Genomic DNA, 17,805 nt, shown 5'->3' on the forward strand with positions numbered 1-17,805 from the left:
ACAAACCCATTCACTGATCGCGATTCAGCGGTTTGGTGGATGTAAAACATTGAGACTGAAAACTCTCCTGCGGGAGGAAAGTTGAGAGATGGTTTGTGGGGGTTTTTTGGTTTAATTATTCTCGTCCTCCCATCACTTTCCTGTGCTTGGTAACCAGATCCCACATGTGTGACGTTGACTAAAGCTGGTTGGGCTGTATGGGTAGAGATCCAGTGTACCTGATCTGAAACACACCGGTTGTATTAGAACGCTGTCTCATATCTAATCTTGTTGGCAACGAGAATTGTGCCGGTGTAAATACCAACAAAAAATGACAAACAGTGGTGAGGTTGAGCTGATTTTATTTTACTGTTAATTAAAACGTTTCAGGATTAATACATTCTGTATTACACGAATAGTCTTTCAGGTGACAGGCATCTGCAGCTTCAGAGCTGGCACCCAGCTCCGTGGTGCGTTGTTTGCTGACGCTGCCCCAGCTGCTCTTGCTGCTGGAATAGGGCTTTTCTTGTGCTTCAGGGAGTTACCACATCGCTGCCTGGAGAGCTGGAATTGGCAATTGGAAACAACAGCAAAAAAGATGTGGCTGCTACTCATGATCATAGCCCTGAAATTTAGATAAACTGCAGTGGTTGTCAAGTCGATTAACTGAAAGTGAAGTTGTGAATTTTAACGCATTATTTTTCAAAATTATTTTCACAGACCAGCAAGGAGGACAAATTGTCTAGTCGTATTCAGAGCATGCTCGGTAACTATGATGAAATGAAGGATCTTATAGGAGACAGATCGCTACAAAAGCTTGTTGGAATTCCCAAACCAACCGTACCCTCAACACCAGATGAAAAATCGAACCAAAGTTTCTTTGGTGATCAGAGACACAGCGCTGGCTCCCACCAGAGCAGCAAATGGACCCCGGTGGGGCCGGCGCCCAGCACGTCCTCGCAGTCGCAGAAGCGCTCGTCGGGTCTGCAGGGCGGGCACGGCGCCCAGCGCGGCGGCGCCGGGAACGCCGGCGGCCAGCGGCACGACCGCGACGCCTACGGCGGCGGCGGCAGCCGCAAAAAAAGCCAGCATGGGTCCGAACACTCCAAACCCCGTTCTTCCAGCCCCGGAAAACCCTCTGCTGTGTCTTCGCTGAGCTCCAGCCATTCGAGATCCCACGGCAATGATCACCACGGCAAAGAACACCAACGTTCCAAATCCCCCCGCGATCCTGACGCCAACTGGGACTCTCCCTCCCGTGTACCCTCGTTTTCAAGCGGACAACACTCTACTCAGTCTTTCCCACCCTCGCTAATGTCCAAGTCCAGTTCGATGTTACAGAAACCCACGGCGTACGTGAGGCCGATGGACGGGCAGGAGTCCATGGAACCAAAGGTACCCGAACACTACAGCGGCCAGACGCACAGCGGCAGCGGCAGCGACCTGAAGCCCAGCAGCAAAGCACATCTCACCAAGCTGAAAATACCCTCCCAGCCACTAGATGTAAGTTGCTCTCTGATTCCTGGCGTCCTAAATAGAAGTCTCTTTGGGCTGGGATTTTCCAGCTTCTTGAAAACCCCAATCTTTGTAACCAAAATTTAGTTTTTAGTAATAGTGAGGAGTTCTTTTAGGCAAAGAACATTAAACTTAAGCAGTGAAGATGTGTACTTTAAATGTGGAACCTATAAAAGTAATTATTATTTCCTTCTGCCTCTTCCATGTGGATGAGGCTGTGAGACGTTCAGAAAGGCTGACTTAACCTGGAGGGGTGAATTTTCATAGTGTATGTCAGTAGTCAGAAGTTGGTGAAATAGCAGGATATTCACAAATATTTTGAGGTGCTGGATAGGGATATTGTCGTTACTGGGAGCTATGTTGTCTTAGACTAGTGATACTATCTGCACGTGTCAGATTTTCTTTTGAAGTGTGCAGCAATTACGAGATGTGATTATTACACCTTCACCTGGGGAAAATAAGGCAACCCTAAAGCACAGCAAACCGAGCAGGGTTCAGAGCTTGTGTCAGGTGTGCTGCACCCAGACCCGGCTGCCTTACCAGCCTGGAGTCGTTTGGTAATTCCCAAATCGTTACGGTACAGACTCTGATTACAGCTCACAAGGACAGTGCCTCTCCTCATGATGTCTTTGCATCTGCTGTTTAACTGCTTGAATTGTGGGAGCTAGAGACAAGCCTTTGTTCCTGGGGCTTCACCAAATAGCAAAATAAGATCCAGGACACAGGTAAGGAAATTGCGTTCTTATTTGTGAAGACTTGACGTGCTAATGCTGCTGCAGAGGATGGGATGGCAGCTTTGCTTCCGCTCTGCTTGTAGCAGTCAGGGCTGCAGAAGATTCATTGTTTCATAATTATTGGTTATTTTAGGTTGATGCTGTAAGGTATGTTTGGCTTGATGGTGCAGTTTGTCACTACTGTACATTCACGCTCATGCATTTGAATCCAGCTGTTATCCAGTGGATTCTGCCAGGAAATGGTTGGAAGCTGCGATTCTCTTTCTCTCTCTAGAAGTTTTTAGTATCCCTGATTGCCTGAGATCACTTGAACTGTCAAGTGAAAAGTAAGATTATAGATCTCGCGTATTTGCTTTTCATAACTGGATGTGACTCATACCATAAAAATACAGATCTATCTGATATTAAAATTCATGTTGATTTGCTTTGGGAGATGTTAATCTTGAGTTTTGCTTTGTAGGCATCAGCATCTGGCGATGTGAGCTGTGTGGACGAGATCCTCAAAGTAAGTTCTCTGTGCTTTCGGTGATGACTTGTTGAGAACACAGAGCTGGCTGAGGAGGTGGAAGGCGCTCTGCAGTTGGTTGTGTCTGTTAAAGGGACTGCGCGTCGTTCCGGGCGAGCCCTGCAGGTCCTGCCCCGGCAGGCGGACGGGAGCGCTGGGAGCAGAGCTGGGCGCGCGTCCCCTCCCGTGCGGCCGCGCTGCCTCCTGCTCACGTTAACCCGACCACAGTTACCCGTGTCTTCCACCAAAATACAGTCCTTGCATTCCAACATAAGTTTAGATTATAGTAATTTTTTTTGCTACCCCATGTCAGAACTTTCTACCTGGGTTATTTAATTCCACGAGTCTCGTTACCCCTCATGTGGTCCCCTGGTCGTACGTCCACTGTCTCACAGGAATCATCACATTCCCCTCGAGCATTTCCACAGCTTGGCGTTTGCTCTGACCCTCAGCGCTGCCTGGTCCTTGGAGCTGCTGAGTGAGCACAGGCGCTTCCTTCCCAGCTTCAGGCATTTGATTTTCCCCCAGACTTTATAGGTTTCCCTTTTCTAGGATTCTTCTTTCTGCCCCTGCATCCTACACGTGCTCCTTAGTCTGCAGTGATCAGACTGACTCCTACTGCAGTTCGTGTTCAGGCCAACCGATTTTACTGATTTATGCCTTTCTACTTGTTATTATGTCTTAACTGTCTGTTCTCATGGGTAGCAATTTAAGATTCAGGTATATATGCAAAATCGTGGTTACACATTTGGGAAATTAAGATTTAAATATAAAGTTTAGCGAAGTGAGGACAGTGAACTGAAAATTGAGAGACTGGGTTACCGTTTGAATCGAGATGGTAACTTGGAATCTTTGCTTTAATTTTGCTAACAGCTTTCCTTTGCTCTGGTTGCAGGAGATGACCCATTCTTGGCCTCCGCCGCTGACCGCGATCCACACGCCCTGCAAAACCGAACCGTCAAAGTTTCCTTTTCCAACAAAGGTCAGTGCTGTGGTCACGTACCGAACGCTGTCGAAAGAGTAATTCCTATGAAAGATCAGGATTTTTGTCTCTCTTAAATTCAATTCTGTATAGTTCTGGGTTTGTTCCAGTGTTTTTTATCCCTTTGTCTTGCTTCACAACAATATGTCAGCAGTAGCCTTATGAAGAATGCCATCATTTTTCCTCCGGTTTATGCACACACAGAACAGTCTGCAAAGACTTCTATAATATAGCTTTCCTTTTCATTTTTAGTTTTTGTTTCATAAATTCAAATCTCTTTCAAGATAGCCCTGGAGCCTGAAAGGGCCATTGCACCTTTTTCCATATTAGGGAAGCTCTTTGCACCATTCTGTGTCAGGGAAGTGTTGTGTTTGCTTCCGTCTCGCAAAGCGGTGGAGACTGGCTGGTGAATGCTAAGGACTGTAAGTGTACTTTCCTGCATAAAGTGGATTTTCCTCATAATTTTGAAGTCCATTAATAGCTCTATTAAATTTTCAAATACAAAAAAAAAAAAAAAAGGTGGTTTTAAAATCTGATGTTTTGCTAAAGAAGCTTTCACATCGCTTGTCTGGAAAGATCTCTTCCTGACCTTCCACATGCTTCATAGCTACGGAAGCAGCTGAGCTCTGAGATGTCAAGAGAAGCGAGCGGTGTTTGGTGGCGCTGCCGGCGCGGGGCGGGTTCCCAGGAGCCCGCTGGAGCCGCCGCTGGGGACGCGGGCTCTGGGCTGCTGCCCCTGCCCAGCGGGGCGGCCGCTGCTTCCCCGGGGCGCGGGCAGCGGCGGCAGAGCTGACTCACTTGCGTTCGGGGCTCGCTTCCTGTGTCTGCTGATTACCCGTAAAACATTTAACTCGACTATGTAATACTCCTCCAGACTCAGCGTATCTCTGAAGTGGATTGGGGTGCTCCACCACAAATTTGGCACAGCTTCAGATTGAAGAAACGGTGCTGTTTGTCATTTAAAGGTTACCTTTATAATACCACAGACTACACTTTTTCTGCTCAGGCTGCTGCTCTTGCTGTTACCGATTCCTGTTTGATCCAAATTGCTCCCCAAAACACAACAGTAAAGTATTTTAAGAACATTTTCTCACTGAGATCTCCAGCATAACCTGTCTAAACCAATTGTCTTATGTGAATGCTTTGGCACCACCTTTTCCTGGCCCAAGACTCCAGGTCCCGTGTTGTAAATGCGCACCCACAAGCCCCCGGCAGTGCAAATTCAGTGTCCCCGTTTGCATCGCCCCCGCATCGCGTGTCCCTCTCGCTGCATCTTGCTTCTCTCCAGTGACCTCAAAATGCTGAACGTACTATACACTTCTCAGCTTTACTTTTGAAGGCATATCTAGAAATGAGTCATGTAATCCGTTTTCTTAACACAAGATCAATATTAATCTTGTCTGTATTACTTTTAGTTAGGATTTATTTGCTGTGTTATATAAAACTGAACCTGGAAATCCTTCTTTACCTTTTGTTGTAAAGACAGAAATTCCACACCCTTCCTCATCAACAAAGGTACTTTTCTGTCTGCTGTGAAAACTTATTCCTGAACCTTTTGGGGGTATTTTCCCTTCACATACTTCTGAGCACACTTGATTGTGGGCTCCTAGAACTGCTCGTTTCTGCGTTTCTCTGGTATTTGACTCAGTTGGGGAAGAAAGCGTGAAGAAATGTGTCTTTGTGAGGCGGAGAAGACCTCCCTAGCATTGCACAGTCATCTTGATTGAACAAAAAAGGCAAGCTGTGGTTTTTTGAACCTATCAACCTGGATTGTGTTTCTTCACCCAGTTTGCAAAAAAATTCCATTTATGGCTGCTCCGAGTCTCTTGACTTTTTGCCAGCTTGGCTTTATTTCCCTGCGGCTGCACATCCTAGCCATGGAGCTTGCTCAGATTTTCTCTCCGCATCCAGAGCCTGTAATTTCCTCTGCCTTCTCCCCTCTGTCGTTCTTGGCAGCGGGAGCCTCGCAGCATTCCAGCGCGTCAGCGAGCCCCAGGCTTGTGCCGTGCGCATCCAGAGCAGCGTCCAGCAAACAAAACACAGCAGAGCTTCGCTTGAATCAAACAGCGCTCTTCGAGGAAAGCGCCTTCTCTCCTATGCTGCGCTCACAAGTGACGCTGCGGTGTTCCACAGCGTTCCTTCTCTCTGCAGAAGTTTGGGCTGTTTTGCCTGTACACATAAAATCAAGCTCCCTTTAGACCAGTTTTAATTGTAAGACTGTTGGGATAAGGTGATTTTCCCTGTGTTTAAATAGCGAGTAGCTGGAAGGGTTGCAAACTTCCGAGCGGGGCCTCTCTGCATTGCTATAAATATAGCTAATAATTATCAGGAAGTCTTTGAATCAGATGCTAAAACTTCATGAAAATAGGTCAGGAAAAGTTTTATGGATGCTATGAAAAAAATGTGGATTCCTGAGTCCTGGTAAAAAAATGTTATCCAATGGCCTAACACTCCATAATTTTATCCTGTATAACTTGTTTTAAGCCACGGGCTTGTGGTCCAAAACTCCAAAACTACTGTTGTGTTTGTAAAAGCTATTAAAAAACGCAGCTGTTTCTTAGAGGGTGGAAGGGTTTTGTCTCAAGGCGAGGCAGCTCTGGTGCGTTTTGCTCCGGTCTCCGTTCTCCTCCCTGGCGGGAGGTCCCGGGCAGGCCGGGCTCAGGGCCTGTCACTGTCACACAGGAACCTTCTGCTGAGAAAAAAACCCGCAGATCTGACCTGAGATTTGAGACGTTAAAGGGAAACGGGTCCACAGGCGGGACGGCGGCCGAGCCGGTGACCTACAGACGAGGCCTCGGTGCCGCCGCTCGCCCGGCCGGGCTGTTCTCCCCGCGGCTTCTGTGCCTGAGCACAAGCTGCGATTTTGTTTCCTGCTTAAGTGTCTTCACTGTCTAACCTCAGCAGTCTAGCGCACTTTGGTGAAAAGGGTTTCCTTCCTTTAAGTTGTTTTTGATTTCTTCTTTCTGAAGCCTTTAGAAGATACCGCTATAAATAACTTTGGAGTTGAAAGCGTAGCTTTTTTTTTTTTCAATCTGAGTTTCTTAAAGAAATATGTATTCAAAGACAAAATAGCTGGCAAGAGAGATGGAAAAAGTTGCACATTGAAACGGAACAGCTCGTTAAAGCGTGTGTAGGTGAAGCGGAGCGGGGGCAGGTGGGGCTGCAGCCCTTGAGGAAGGCGCCGGTCCCTGGGTTGGCGCTCCCCGGCCGCTCTGGAGATGCCGTTTGGTTCCTGCCGGTCGCGGTTTGTCCGCTTGTGCAGCTGCCAGTGGGAAAGGACGCCCAGGGGACCTCTCGTGCGCCCCTCTTGCCTGTGTGAAAGATACAGGTCACGTTTGATTTGGAAGTGTCGCTGTTGCTTGCTGAAGTCACAAGGCTTCTCTCCACCTTCATCTTCCCGTTGCACTTTAAACATAGCTTCATTTTGGTTTTGTTGTCCCTTTCAGTTAACAAAGATGAGAGGCATTTGAAACACCCTGCAAGAAAGTTCCCTATCAGGTTCCCTGTCAGAATAACAACTTGTTCGATGCGTTGTTGCAACTGCTTTTACTTTTGAAAAAACAAGGGAAATCAGAAATATCTAAGAGTGCTTTGCTGTGCAATTTTTCCATGTGTTTAGAAAGTTAGATTTTGAAAATCGTGTCTGTAGGTGCTGCACGTCGCCGGTTTGGCCGGTTGGGAGGACTGGTTCGCAGCTGGGCCGGCAAAACCTGCTCTTGCGGAATCGCCCTTCTGGTTTGCCATTGCCGGGGCATTTGAGTAAACGCGTGTGTGTAACTTCAGGAATCGAGCCCAACGTTTCCAGTTTTTAGTTCTGGTGCCACCACTTGTCCTCATTTTCAAAGGAGGTCGGGAAGGTCCTATTCTAACAGGGCACTGTAGCCTAGAAGGAGGTTTTCAGTCACTCGGTAGCTTTTGCATGTTTGTTAAAGCCATAGTTGAGTGTTTTAAAAGAACCGATGATCTCCTGTGTTCCAGGACGGCAATACTGACGATCATCCAAGTGCTGAAATTTGCAAGGCGTCATCTTTCAGGGCTGGATTTACCACGAACAGATTCCTTCTGTATCAAAGGAAGTTACGTATCCTATTTGAAGTTTCATTGTCTCTTGGGCTCCTTAGTAGCTGAGAATTGTTTTTGTTGATAGGTAGTTACTGTACCCATTGCTCGGCCGCTGCGATGCTGTACGTGTCCGAAAGAGAAAAGAATTGGAATGCAAGTACATAAAAGCAGCAGCAGAGCTTTCCTGTGTGTCAGGAGGGCGAACACACTGAGCTGCCCGGAGGAGTCGGGGCCACATAAAGAATCACTTTATGATTCACTATCTGTTTTCTTTGCTAGATGCCAGGTACCATCCTTTCAGCAGCAAGAATATCTTGCTGAGGGATGGTTCTGAGATGTTCAAATTCCCAGTGAAACAAATGTTTATGATCTTTTCTTCCCTTAGGAGTCTCAACAGTCCAGTTTTGGCACTGGAGAGCAGAGTAAGTATATTCAACTTCCTGTAATATGTTTAATGTTTTTCTTGTGACTCTTAGCGTGTCATGTTTTTAGAGATGAGGCTTTCCAGACTGCCACGGGATGGAGTCGAAGTGGAGATTTCTGTTCTTTCTCAAGTTGTAACGTATGAAGCAATTGGCTGATTTGCATTTCTTGTTGAGCTCTAGAAAGTTAAACCTGAGCTCCCGGGGTTGTTACGACCTTCTAGGAACAAACAATAACGGAGTTTTAGTTTGTCACGTTTTCTAATTCTTGAAAAAATCCCTCCTTGGTTGATCTAATTAAAAAGAGCTGAATACAATAATACAGCTCCCTGCTTGGGGACATATCAGAAGCCAAATAGCGCTTATGGGTCTGTTTCAATGGAAAAAGCACATTGCAGTTTCACTGCTCATTTTCACTTTGTCTTTTTAAAAAATAAGAACTAACTCTCATATAGTAACCTGCTCAGTAATAGCCTTGAATTCCTTGTCCAGAATGCATTTTCAGATTTTAGACAAAAGCAGCTTGGATTTATCTTTAATTGTATCATTGTTTTGAATATTACTGAAATTAAGAATTCAGCACGAGTGACGTACCAAGTAAAATTGAACTAGATTGGTGCTGTTAGCTTCCAGAAGTCTTTCCACTCCCTCCTGGAGTGATTAACCAGATTAAGTAGTGAAAGAAGAATGGTTTATTCCTAGATATTCACAAGCAGCTTAATTTAAACACCTGATAGAGTAGGAAATTAAGGAAACAAATTAAAACTTAATTCCATAATGCTAAACCATAGTCTTATGCTACAGGAGCCACTGATCCTGGGGTGTGTGACTGGAGAGGCAAACCAGTCAGAACACACAACCAGGTTTGAACTCCGGTTTGAATGTTCTGGTTTCTGTTGAACTGCGCTTAGAGATTAGCCAGGATTAGACCCCCAAAAGCAGATTGTGTCAGGATGTATTCCTATAGTACAAATTGTTTTCTGGATTTCATTTCTGGATCTAAGATTGCTCACGCGCTCAAAAGCGAAGTGGGGATGCTGAAACGAGTCAGAACCTGACGAGCTGGTTTGTGTCCTGTTTCCTGCATGTAGAAAGCAATAGCTTAGTCTTGATAGGAGCAAAACAGTTTTTCACACCGTTAATAACAAACTGAGTCTGTATTGGTTTAGACATCAATAACTTAGATAATTTTCTAGATTTTCTTGATGAAATTATTTGCTGTATTTAGCATTTTGTCTCTCAGCCCCTCACTCGTTCCGCCTGGGGGAGGCTGGGCCTGGCCGGTTGAGCTGGGGCCCTACACTTGTGGCAACGTTGACATGACTTGTTTTGCTGTCTGAGTTTTCAACTGTGCATTTGTTTTTTCTTCTAGAACGGTATAATCCTTCATCAAAAACATCCAATGGCCATCAGTCCAAAGCGTAAGTGGCTGTTGATAAAATGTTTCTCAAACCATAGCTAAAGAGATATGGAAAATAGCTGTTTCTTTTAGTAGAATGTGTCAGTTCTTGCACAGGCACTTTAGCATCGTTCTCGTTTCCACTGGTTACGCACACTGACCCAACATTTCACTTTGGCAATCCTGCAATTGGAATCAAAAGTAAAAAGCAACTGGAATATAGTAGATGGCTGCAGTCCGCCTTTCACGTACCTAAAAGCCAATTATATCCTGTTAAAAGATCGTTTCCAAACCAAATAAAGGTTTACCAGCTGATCGTGTGTTTAATGAAAGGGGTTGTAGATTCGTAAAACTTGTCATTCTAAGTGGACATTTGTGGTGGTGCAATCACAAAGTGCAGGAATTACCAAGATGAAAAAGCGCATGACCTTTGGGGAGGAAATAGCCCAAAAAGAACCCCCCTCAGTTATTCTGGACTTACAGTCGGTTTCCCAGGCCCCCAGAGGTGTGGGAAGATGCTCATACGCAGCCGGTTGGTTGGACGTGTGGGTTTGTGCCAGCGGTGCAGCGCACCGGGAGTCCGCTCTGCCCGGAGCTGGAGTGCCAGGCGGCCCAGAGCAAGAGGAGCACTGGGCACGCGCTGAACTGGGTGCACTGGAAGGAAGCTCAGATGAGGTTCACTAAAAAAGGGAGGATAGAAAAATCCTTCAGGAACTAGATCCTGGAGGCTTGTCGGTAGAGCAGCTGCACTGTGGAACTCAACTGTTCAACATTTAATCCTTTCTCATTTTCTCTCTCCAGATGCGAATCGAACCAGACAGAGTAAGACGTTTTATTTTTGTAATCAAAGTTGTTTCTCTATAAGCACAAAGTCCCCGTACCTTGCTATATGTTTTCAGTGCATTCAGATACTTCTAGAATTGTGAAATAGCGTGTGTTTGTATGACTACCATAAATAACGATGGCTTTGAATAAGAATAAAATAATTACGGCTTAGAAAAGTTGGGCTGTTGCCACAGGACAGGAAACAGCCACTAGTGGTAACTTTCTGGAGTCTATTTCAATCAGTGTTCTTGGCCATTTATAAAGAGTTGAGCATACACAAGTGAGCTGCTCCTGCTTTCGTAAATGGTGTCATGTTTCCTTTCTAAATTTAACAGAATGGACTAAGGAGTCCAAGTGCTAGAACCTTATTCTCTAAAGAGTGACTTAACTTACCGTTCTTAAACATTACACGTTAGAACATTATCCTTTGGGTTTCACCCCCACAGCCCGCTTTGTGGTGTGAACAATAGCGTGGTGAAATATGGCAGAATGCTCTGAAAGTAATTAGAGTACATGGAAAAACTTGTCTCACTTTCTCCCTTTTATTTAGTATGTTGAAAGATGACTTAAAACTCAGCAGTAGCGAAGACAGCGATGGCGAGCAGGTACGTTCATTAAATCCGAGTTTTGGCAAAACATAACGAACGCGTTCGCGGTTCAGCGCTTCAGCCACATTCAGTGTTCCAACAGCAAACTCAGCGGCTTAAGAGGAGATTTATGATTAAAAAATGAAAATCAAATGGAATCTCTTTGGACCAACTTCTGGAAAATGACCTGTTTTGTGAAAACCGTGCACTTTGATCTAGAAAGTCTTGTTTTAGTGATTTCAAAAGGGCTTTCTCAGAACGGAGAATGGCGATGGTGTATTTCAAAACACACGTCGTGTCCTGCTGGTGGTAGAGCCCTTTGTGTTCTGCCGCTCCTGAAGAGCACGCGGTATGAATGTCTGTGCGTTAGTAACTTGGGACTGTGTTTGGGATGATAAAGGATTCCGTATCTGTAACAGGGAGTATAGCAGCACCTCAATTTTTATCAAAAAGCCTCTTTTTTCCTCTTTGTCAGTATTAACGTGGTGCAGATTCTGTGAGAAATGCTATTTGGCATGCTGCATTAAAGATGCGTGCAGGGTGTGTGGTACCCAGCAGTGTAATCCGCTGTCCTGGTTGTGTCCATCCACCCTCCTCCGTGTCTTCTCTTCCTGTTCCCAGTCCCAGTACTTGATTTTCTTCATGTGGGAAACTTGGAGATACCCCTTTTGGTTGGTGACCTGGTGCTCCGGGTGCTCAGGAATAGCACTGTAGGGTCTGAACCGTCTGATTCACAAAGATGGAAACGTGGGATTAGTGAGCAGTGGAAGCAGGAACTCTGAGATCTGTAGGCGATATATGGGACTCTGAGATAATAGATTTGTGGTGAAAGCTTGGAGAAAGATAACTTTTTCTTTCTGCTTAAGGGAAATGCGGATGAGTTTAAACTACTGCAAGTACTGAACTAAGATGCTATTCAGGCTGAAGAATTTTTTAAAATGAAAGGCTTCAAGTCAATGCTTTGCAACGTAATTGCATATAAAATCCTAAAATACCTTGTAGAAGCTTCACGCTCTCTTTCTGCCTTGCAGGACTGCGATAAGACGGTGCCGCGGAGCACGCCCGGCAGGTGGGCATCGCCGCAGCGGGGGACGCGCGGGACTCGCTCGCACTGCTGAAATTCACCTCTGTCTTTTGGTGTTAAAGCAAAAGGGAATTAGAATTTAACCAGTGATTAAAATAGCGGTGTCCTGCAAATTACACTAACCGCTTTGGGAAGGGGGAGAAAACAAAGGCTGCTGTTTGTTGCCTGGGTGAACTGTGCTCAGTTATGTTGAATCTTCTAGTAAATGTCAATTAAAATATTACATTTTATCCTCTCTACTGAAAGGACTTTTAGGGTGTATTTGTGCCTAGAGTAGTGTTTGTTTATTTTTCCTCATTTTTGCTTTCAGTAATTCTGAACCTTCACAACATAACAGCGAAGGAGCCGATAATTCAAGGGATGACTCGAGCAGCCACAGCGGCTCTGAAAGCAGCTCAGGATCTGACTCTGAGAGCGAAAGCAGTTCCAGTGACAGCGAAGCTAATGAACCGTCCCAGAGCGCATCCCCCGAGGTGGGATTTCTCATGTGTTTGGGCTGTCTGCAGTAGCTTGGCAGGAATCCTGGGTTTTAAAAGCAGAAAGGATCAATACGTTCTCAAACTGTTAAAAAAACCCCAAACCAAACAGTCTGTGGGGTCATTTTGGAGATGGACAATTCTGCTGAAGTACCTGTCATTGGACATGTAACAGTCTCTATACAAACACGCGTTTGGTGTTTGAATTTGAGGTGGTTTTGCCAGCAGTTCTCTGTTGGAGAGCAGAAGTCAAATATGGTAACAGTGCTTAAAAAGTGCCGGCTTTTAGTCTGGAAAGCCGTGGCAGCAAATATCGCCTGGTGATAAAAGAGCTGCTCCAACTGAAGGAAAATGAGAGCTGCTCTGTGTACCTGTGTGCACCAACCTGCGTTTCACGTGTTATTTACTGCAGGTTTTGGGTGTGCCTCTTGCTTTGGCACGCAGCGTAATGCAGCTGTCCTGCGGAAAAGATGGAAATGTGAAGTATTTTATCTAATGCTGGGGTTTTTTTATCTGTTTTTAGCCAGAGCCACCGCCAACAAACAAATGGCAACTGGATAACTGGTTGAACAAAGTTAACTCACATAAAGTGTCACCAGCCTCTTCCGTGGACAGCAATATCCCGTCCTCCCAAGGCTACAAGAAAGAGGGCCGGGATCAGGGGCCGGGGAGCGGGTACGCCGATCAGAGCGGGTCCAAGGATTTGATCTCTTCTACGCCGGGGCGAGATTCCAAACCCACCCAGAAGGGCTCGGAGAGCAGTCGCGGGAGGCAGAAGTCGCCTGCCCAGAGCGACAGCTCCACGCAGAGGAGGACTGTGGGTAAAAAGCAGCCCAAGAAGGTGGAAAAGACGTCGGTTGAAGAGCCAAGAGGCGGTCTTAAAATAGAAAGTGAAACCCCAGTAGACATGGCAACAAATATACCCTCAAACAGGCATAAGGCGGCCACAAAAGGCTCCAGGAAACCTAATATTAAGAAAGAGCCCAAATCTTCCCCTCGGCCTACAACGGAGAAAAAGAAATACAAGGCTTCAAGCAAATCTGCCCAGAAATCCAGGGAATTCATAGAAACAGATACCTCATCCTCTGACTCAGATGAAAATGAGAGCCTGCCTCCCTCATCACAAACACCCAAATACTCTGAGAGCAATAGGACTCCTGTTAAATCTTCCATGGAGGAGGATGACAGCTTTTTTCGGCAAAGAATGTTCTCTCCTATGGAAGAGAAAGAGCTGCTGTCACCACTCAGTGATCCTGATGAAAGGTACCCACTTATTGTGAAGATTGACCTGAGCCTCTTATCACGAATACCAGGGAAGCCTTACAAGGATGCTGACGCACCCAAAGCGGAAAAGAAAACGGTGCCGGAGAAGCACGTGAGAGAATCCCAGAAGCAGACGTCTGACAAGAGCTCTACAAAAGGCAAAAGGAAACATAAGCAGGTGATAATTCTGTAGAGAGAGATTTCCCTGTTCTCTCAGCCCCTTGGTGGTGGCTGCTGGCGTCAGGTGTGCAGCCCAGCAGCCCCAGCACTCCCCATTGTACTGACTGAGCGGTTTGGGAGATGACTTTAGCTATTTTTGTAGCTATTTCTGGCCACAAAGGGCAGTTTTCAGCTGGATCAGCCCCTTGAAGCACTGAATCGTGCAATATTGTGTATCACCAGGACAAGGGCTGGGGCAGAAATGGGCCTGGGGCACAGCAGCAGAAAGCATAGCTGAGGGCGCTGCTGGACCAGGCACGGAGGGGTCTCTCCATAATATTTAATCTTTTCCAAAAAAGCATTTTATCTTTTCAACTATAAATAAAAAGCAGAAATGCCTGGAGAGGCAGTAAAATGGACAGGAATCGATGGGGGAGATAAATAGAAGTAATTGCCCTGGGCGGGGGAATGGTAAGAAGCAGTCAGTGGTGTCATTTTAAACTGCTTTTAGGACCCTCAGAACGTGGACAGTCGATACAAAGAGCAAACCTGTACCTCTCAGGCGGGCTGAGCGATCCACTGAGCTCTTTCAGATTGCTGGTTTCCGTGAAGTCCCGCTTCGGGGATTCCCAGAGCGCCGTGCCACTCCGGATTTCATTCTGAAAACATCGTTTTGACAGGGGTTTGGCAGTGGTTGTAAGACTTGGTTGACAGGTGGGGTCAAAGGATTATGTGATAGCACTCAGAGAGTCGTTTGACTCTCCAGAGGAGAGAGAGAATTTCAGTTAAGCTGGTTTTCCTACTGAACGACCCGAGTAAACTTGATCACTTACTGAAATGAGTATCAGGCAGGAGGTTTGACACGTAACTGCAGACAGAGGGTTCCGCTGTGCTCTTCCCGACTAAGATTCCTATCTTACCTGGATAAGAAAATGAAGTGAGAAACTATGAGCTTTTCTTGTAAAATGAGAATAACTCTGAGCAGTACAGTGATTAATTATTTTTGCACGCGTTTACTGTATAATTCCTAATCTTGGTGGGGGTGCACTCACATGCTGTTTCTTTGAGCAGTTTCAGTACATGTTTGTACTACTTTTACGCCTTTCAGTACATGTTTGGAGTTACAGCATTACAGACCTGTGCTCTTACTCCTGAACCAGAAGGCTTTGGTAAGACCAATGAAACGTGGGCTTGATCCCAGCAAGTAGCCTGGTGTTAATTGGTTTGGATCCTCAGATGACCCGGATGCTTTCTGGTGCGCGCAGGGGAGATAAAAGCCTGCTCGAGGCAACCGAAGCAAACCCACCCTTGCCCCCACCCCTCCGCTTCTTAGGTTTTGACACAGCTGTCACCGCTGGATTTCTACGCGGTATTTGCTGCTCTGGTTCCTCGATCCTAAGGCTCAGGGCTGCAGCATCCCTGGAACAGAACCAAAACCATTGGGTTTTAATCTGGGTTGTGTTACCAGGCGACTTGTTCTGTGAGGCCACATGTTCCATTTGATTCACTGTGATACCTCCAAGGCTTGCTGAAGGCATCTTAGAAATTTGCTTTCAAAATCCTTTAGGATTAAATTGATATAAAAATCTAGTCTTCAGCATCTCTGAGCTTACTTCAATAGACTGCAAGGCTTTTACCACTTTCCTGGCATTGGTAAGACAGCTCTGTCAGGCTTCCCAGCATCAAATCTGCCTCCTGATCTCTTATTGAAGCCTGTGAAAGATATTTCTGGTATGTCACGGTGATAATATGTTCATGCTAAAATGAACGATCTAGCTGCTCCTTCTTTTATGCAGGTTGGTACTTTAGAAACCAGACTTTGTTTTTTGTTATGTTCCGATACCAGGGTCTGCTCAAGTATCTGATGTGGACTAGATGCTGTAGGGCATGTTTTTATGGTCTGTACGTATCATATTCTGTACACTGCAAAACACCTGCTAAATGAGGCGTCTTAATGTGAAACGTTGCCCCTCTTAGTGCCGCTGTATGTGTGGACATTTGCCTGGATGTATTTCTTGTTTGCTTTATGCAGAATGAGGATGAAAGCAGAGCCAGTGAAAGCAAGAAGACGAAACTGGAAGAAAAAGCTCCATCAGGACACAAGACTTCGAGCAGCAGGGAGTGAGTATCCGGCCGGTGCTCACGCTGACGGCTCGGGGCGATGGAGCAGGAGACGGGTGCCCATCCGCTCCCTCGCCTCCTTCTCCCAGCAAAGTGCCTCCTCATTACTAATCGCTGGGGAAAATGTCATTGCTTTCTTACCCTTCAGAAAACTTACTTGCGAGTTTCTTCTAGTAGCTGGGGGAAATTAATTCCCATAACCACAAATGTTGGCCGAGGACGGTTGTTTTACTGAACAGAGGGTAACCCCTCCTGCGAAGGGCTGCTGTGTTATGGAATATACGCTGCCTGCTTTGGTTTTCCTCCAATGCACAGCGGGTTTGGTTCTGGTTTAGAAATCAGCTGTGCGTCTGGCTTTTTGATCTTGCCCAATCTGTGCTTTTGAATTAACCCAGTCTGGCAATTCTCTGTTTATCAAGTTCCTAAACTGAGAATAAATTCCTTACCTGGTGTTGTTTGGGAAGCTGATGGCATTGCGATCTGGATCCATGGATTTAGCCGCACGTCCGTGTGACAGATTAGTGAAAGAAATGTGGGAGTGACCCAAAAGCAAAGTAATACAGAATTAGCAAATCAATAACATTGATTCTTTTACTTGTTTGTTATTTCTGGAATTTTCCATGCTTTTTTCAATAGCTGTTGGGCTTTAATTTCATTGATTTCTTGGTCAGTGTTAAACCAAAGAAAAGAGTCGGAGCTTTTTTCTGCTGCCTTTTGAAACTGCTTTTTCAGACCAAGCAACTGAAAACTGATGTGATTATGTCATGGAAATTATTTGTCTGCAGTCATTTCCAAACTACAAAGGTGTGAGACGCTGCAGCACATCAGATCCTCGAAATCTTGTTTGCCCGTTCTGAATCAAACAGTGTCTTACTGTTTGTTAGGAAACAGATGTGGAACAAGCAGATGAATTTCTCTCTTGATTATACTTTTTTACCCATTATTTCTGCATTTATCTAAAGGGCATTTAATTAAATGAAAAAATATGATTTTATAAAAAGAATGTGTAAAAGTAATTATTCTGGGAAGCCCAGGGCAGGGGCTGAGCCTGTTTGCTTAAGGCCTGTAGTAGGGATGTGGTTTGATGGTTAGAACTTGCCTGCTGGGCGTTCAGGTCAGAACAGATGAAATGGTGAAAACGAGTTCAGTCTGGCTTTGTAGAAACCTGCTCATCAGGATGATTATTCCCTTTCTTTCCCTTCATAGCCAGTTTGCTGAGTGTCACAATAAAAATATTGATTTATTTATTTTCTTTTATTTTAAGTTTTTGTTTAAAATTACCAAGTTTTGTGGTGTTGGGTGTTTTGTTTGTTTGTTTTTGTGGTGTTTGTTTTTAAGGAAAAAAAATAAACTTGAATGTGTTGGTTTGTCCAGGTCTTCAAAGCCCAGCGCTGTTAAAGAGAAGGACTTGCTGCCGTCGCCCGCCGCCGCAGCCCTGCAGAAGGACCCCAAGCAGGACCACGGCTCTCGGAAGAGGACGGTCAGCCAGTCCTCGGCGCTCAAGTCCAGCAGCGCCCTGGGCAAGGAGAGCGGCAGCAAGAGCAGCTCGTCCAAGCAGAAGAAGACGGAGGGAAAGGGCCCCGGCAGCGCCAAGGACGCCAAGGTAACGGGCTCGTCTGTCCGTGCCTCAGCCTGTTCCTCTGCTGGGCGGTTCGGCATGATCAGTGTGGTCTAAACAACCCTTGGCGGTTC

At 45.8% G+C, this 17,805-nt stretch overlaps 1 protein-coding gene across 4 annotated transcripts in view; it reads left to right on the forward strand.

The window, feature by feature from the left end:
• AFF4 (ALF transcription elongation factor 4) overlaps positions 1 to 17,805 on the forward strand; it is a 44,442-nt gene that overhangs the window by 14,558 nt on the left and 12,079 nt on the right. For all 4 annotated transcript variants that reach the window (XM_065029427.1, XM_065029429.1, XM_065029426.1 and 1 more), the window contains 12 exons: positions 700 to 1,482; positions 2,689 to 2,733; positions 3,629 to 3,715; positions 8,163 to 8,199; positions 9,572 to 9,620; positions 10,400 to 10,420; positions 10,974 to 11,028; positions 12,042 to 12,079; positions 12,405 to 12,567; positions 13,094 to 14,011; positions 16,025 to 16,113; positions 17,488 to 17,716. In XM_065029427.1, the coding sequence (XP_064885499.1) occupies positions 700 to 1,482; positions 2,689 to 2,733; positions 3,629 to 3,715; positions 8,163 to 8,199; positions 9,572 to 9,620; positions 10,400 to 10,420; positions 10,974 to 11,028; positions 12,042 to 12,079; positions 12,405 to 12,567; positions 13,094 to 14,011; positions 16,025 to 16,113; positions 17,488 to 17,716 (2,514 nt within the window). The remainder of the gene's footprint in view (positions 1 to 699; positions 1,483 to 2,688; positions 2,734 to 3,628; positions 3,716 to 8,162; positions 8,200 to 9,571; positions 9,621 to 10,399; positions 10,421 to 10,973; positions 11,029 to 12,041; positions 12,080 to 12,404; positions 12,568 to 13,093; positions 14,012 to 16,024; positions 16,114 to 17,487; positions 17,717 to 17,805) is intronic.

The sequence above is a fragment of the Columba livia genome, chromosome 14, assembly GCF_036013475.1.
Source record: "Columba livia isolate bColLiv1 breed racing homer chromosome 14, bColLiv1.pat.W.v2, whole genome shotgun sequence".
Taxonomy (NCBI): domain Eukaryota; kingdom Metazoa; phylum Chordata; class Aves; order Columbiformes; family Columbidae; genus Columba; species Columba livia.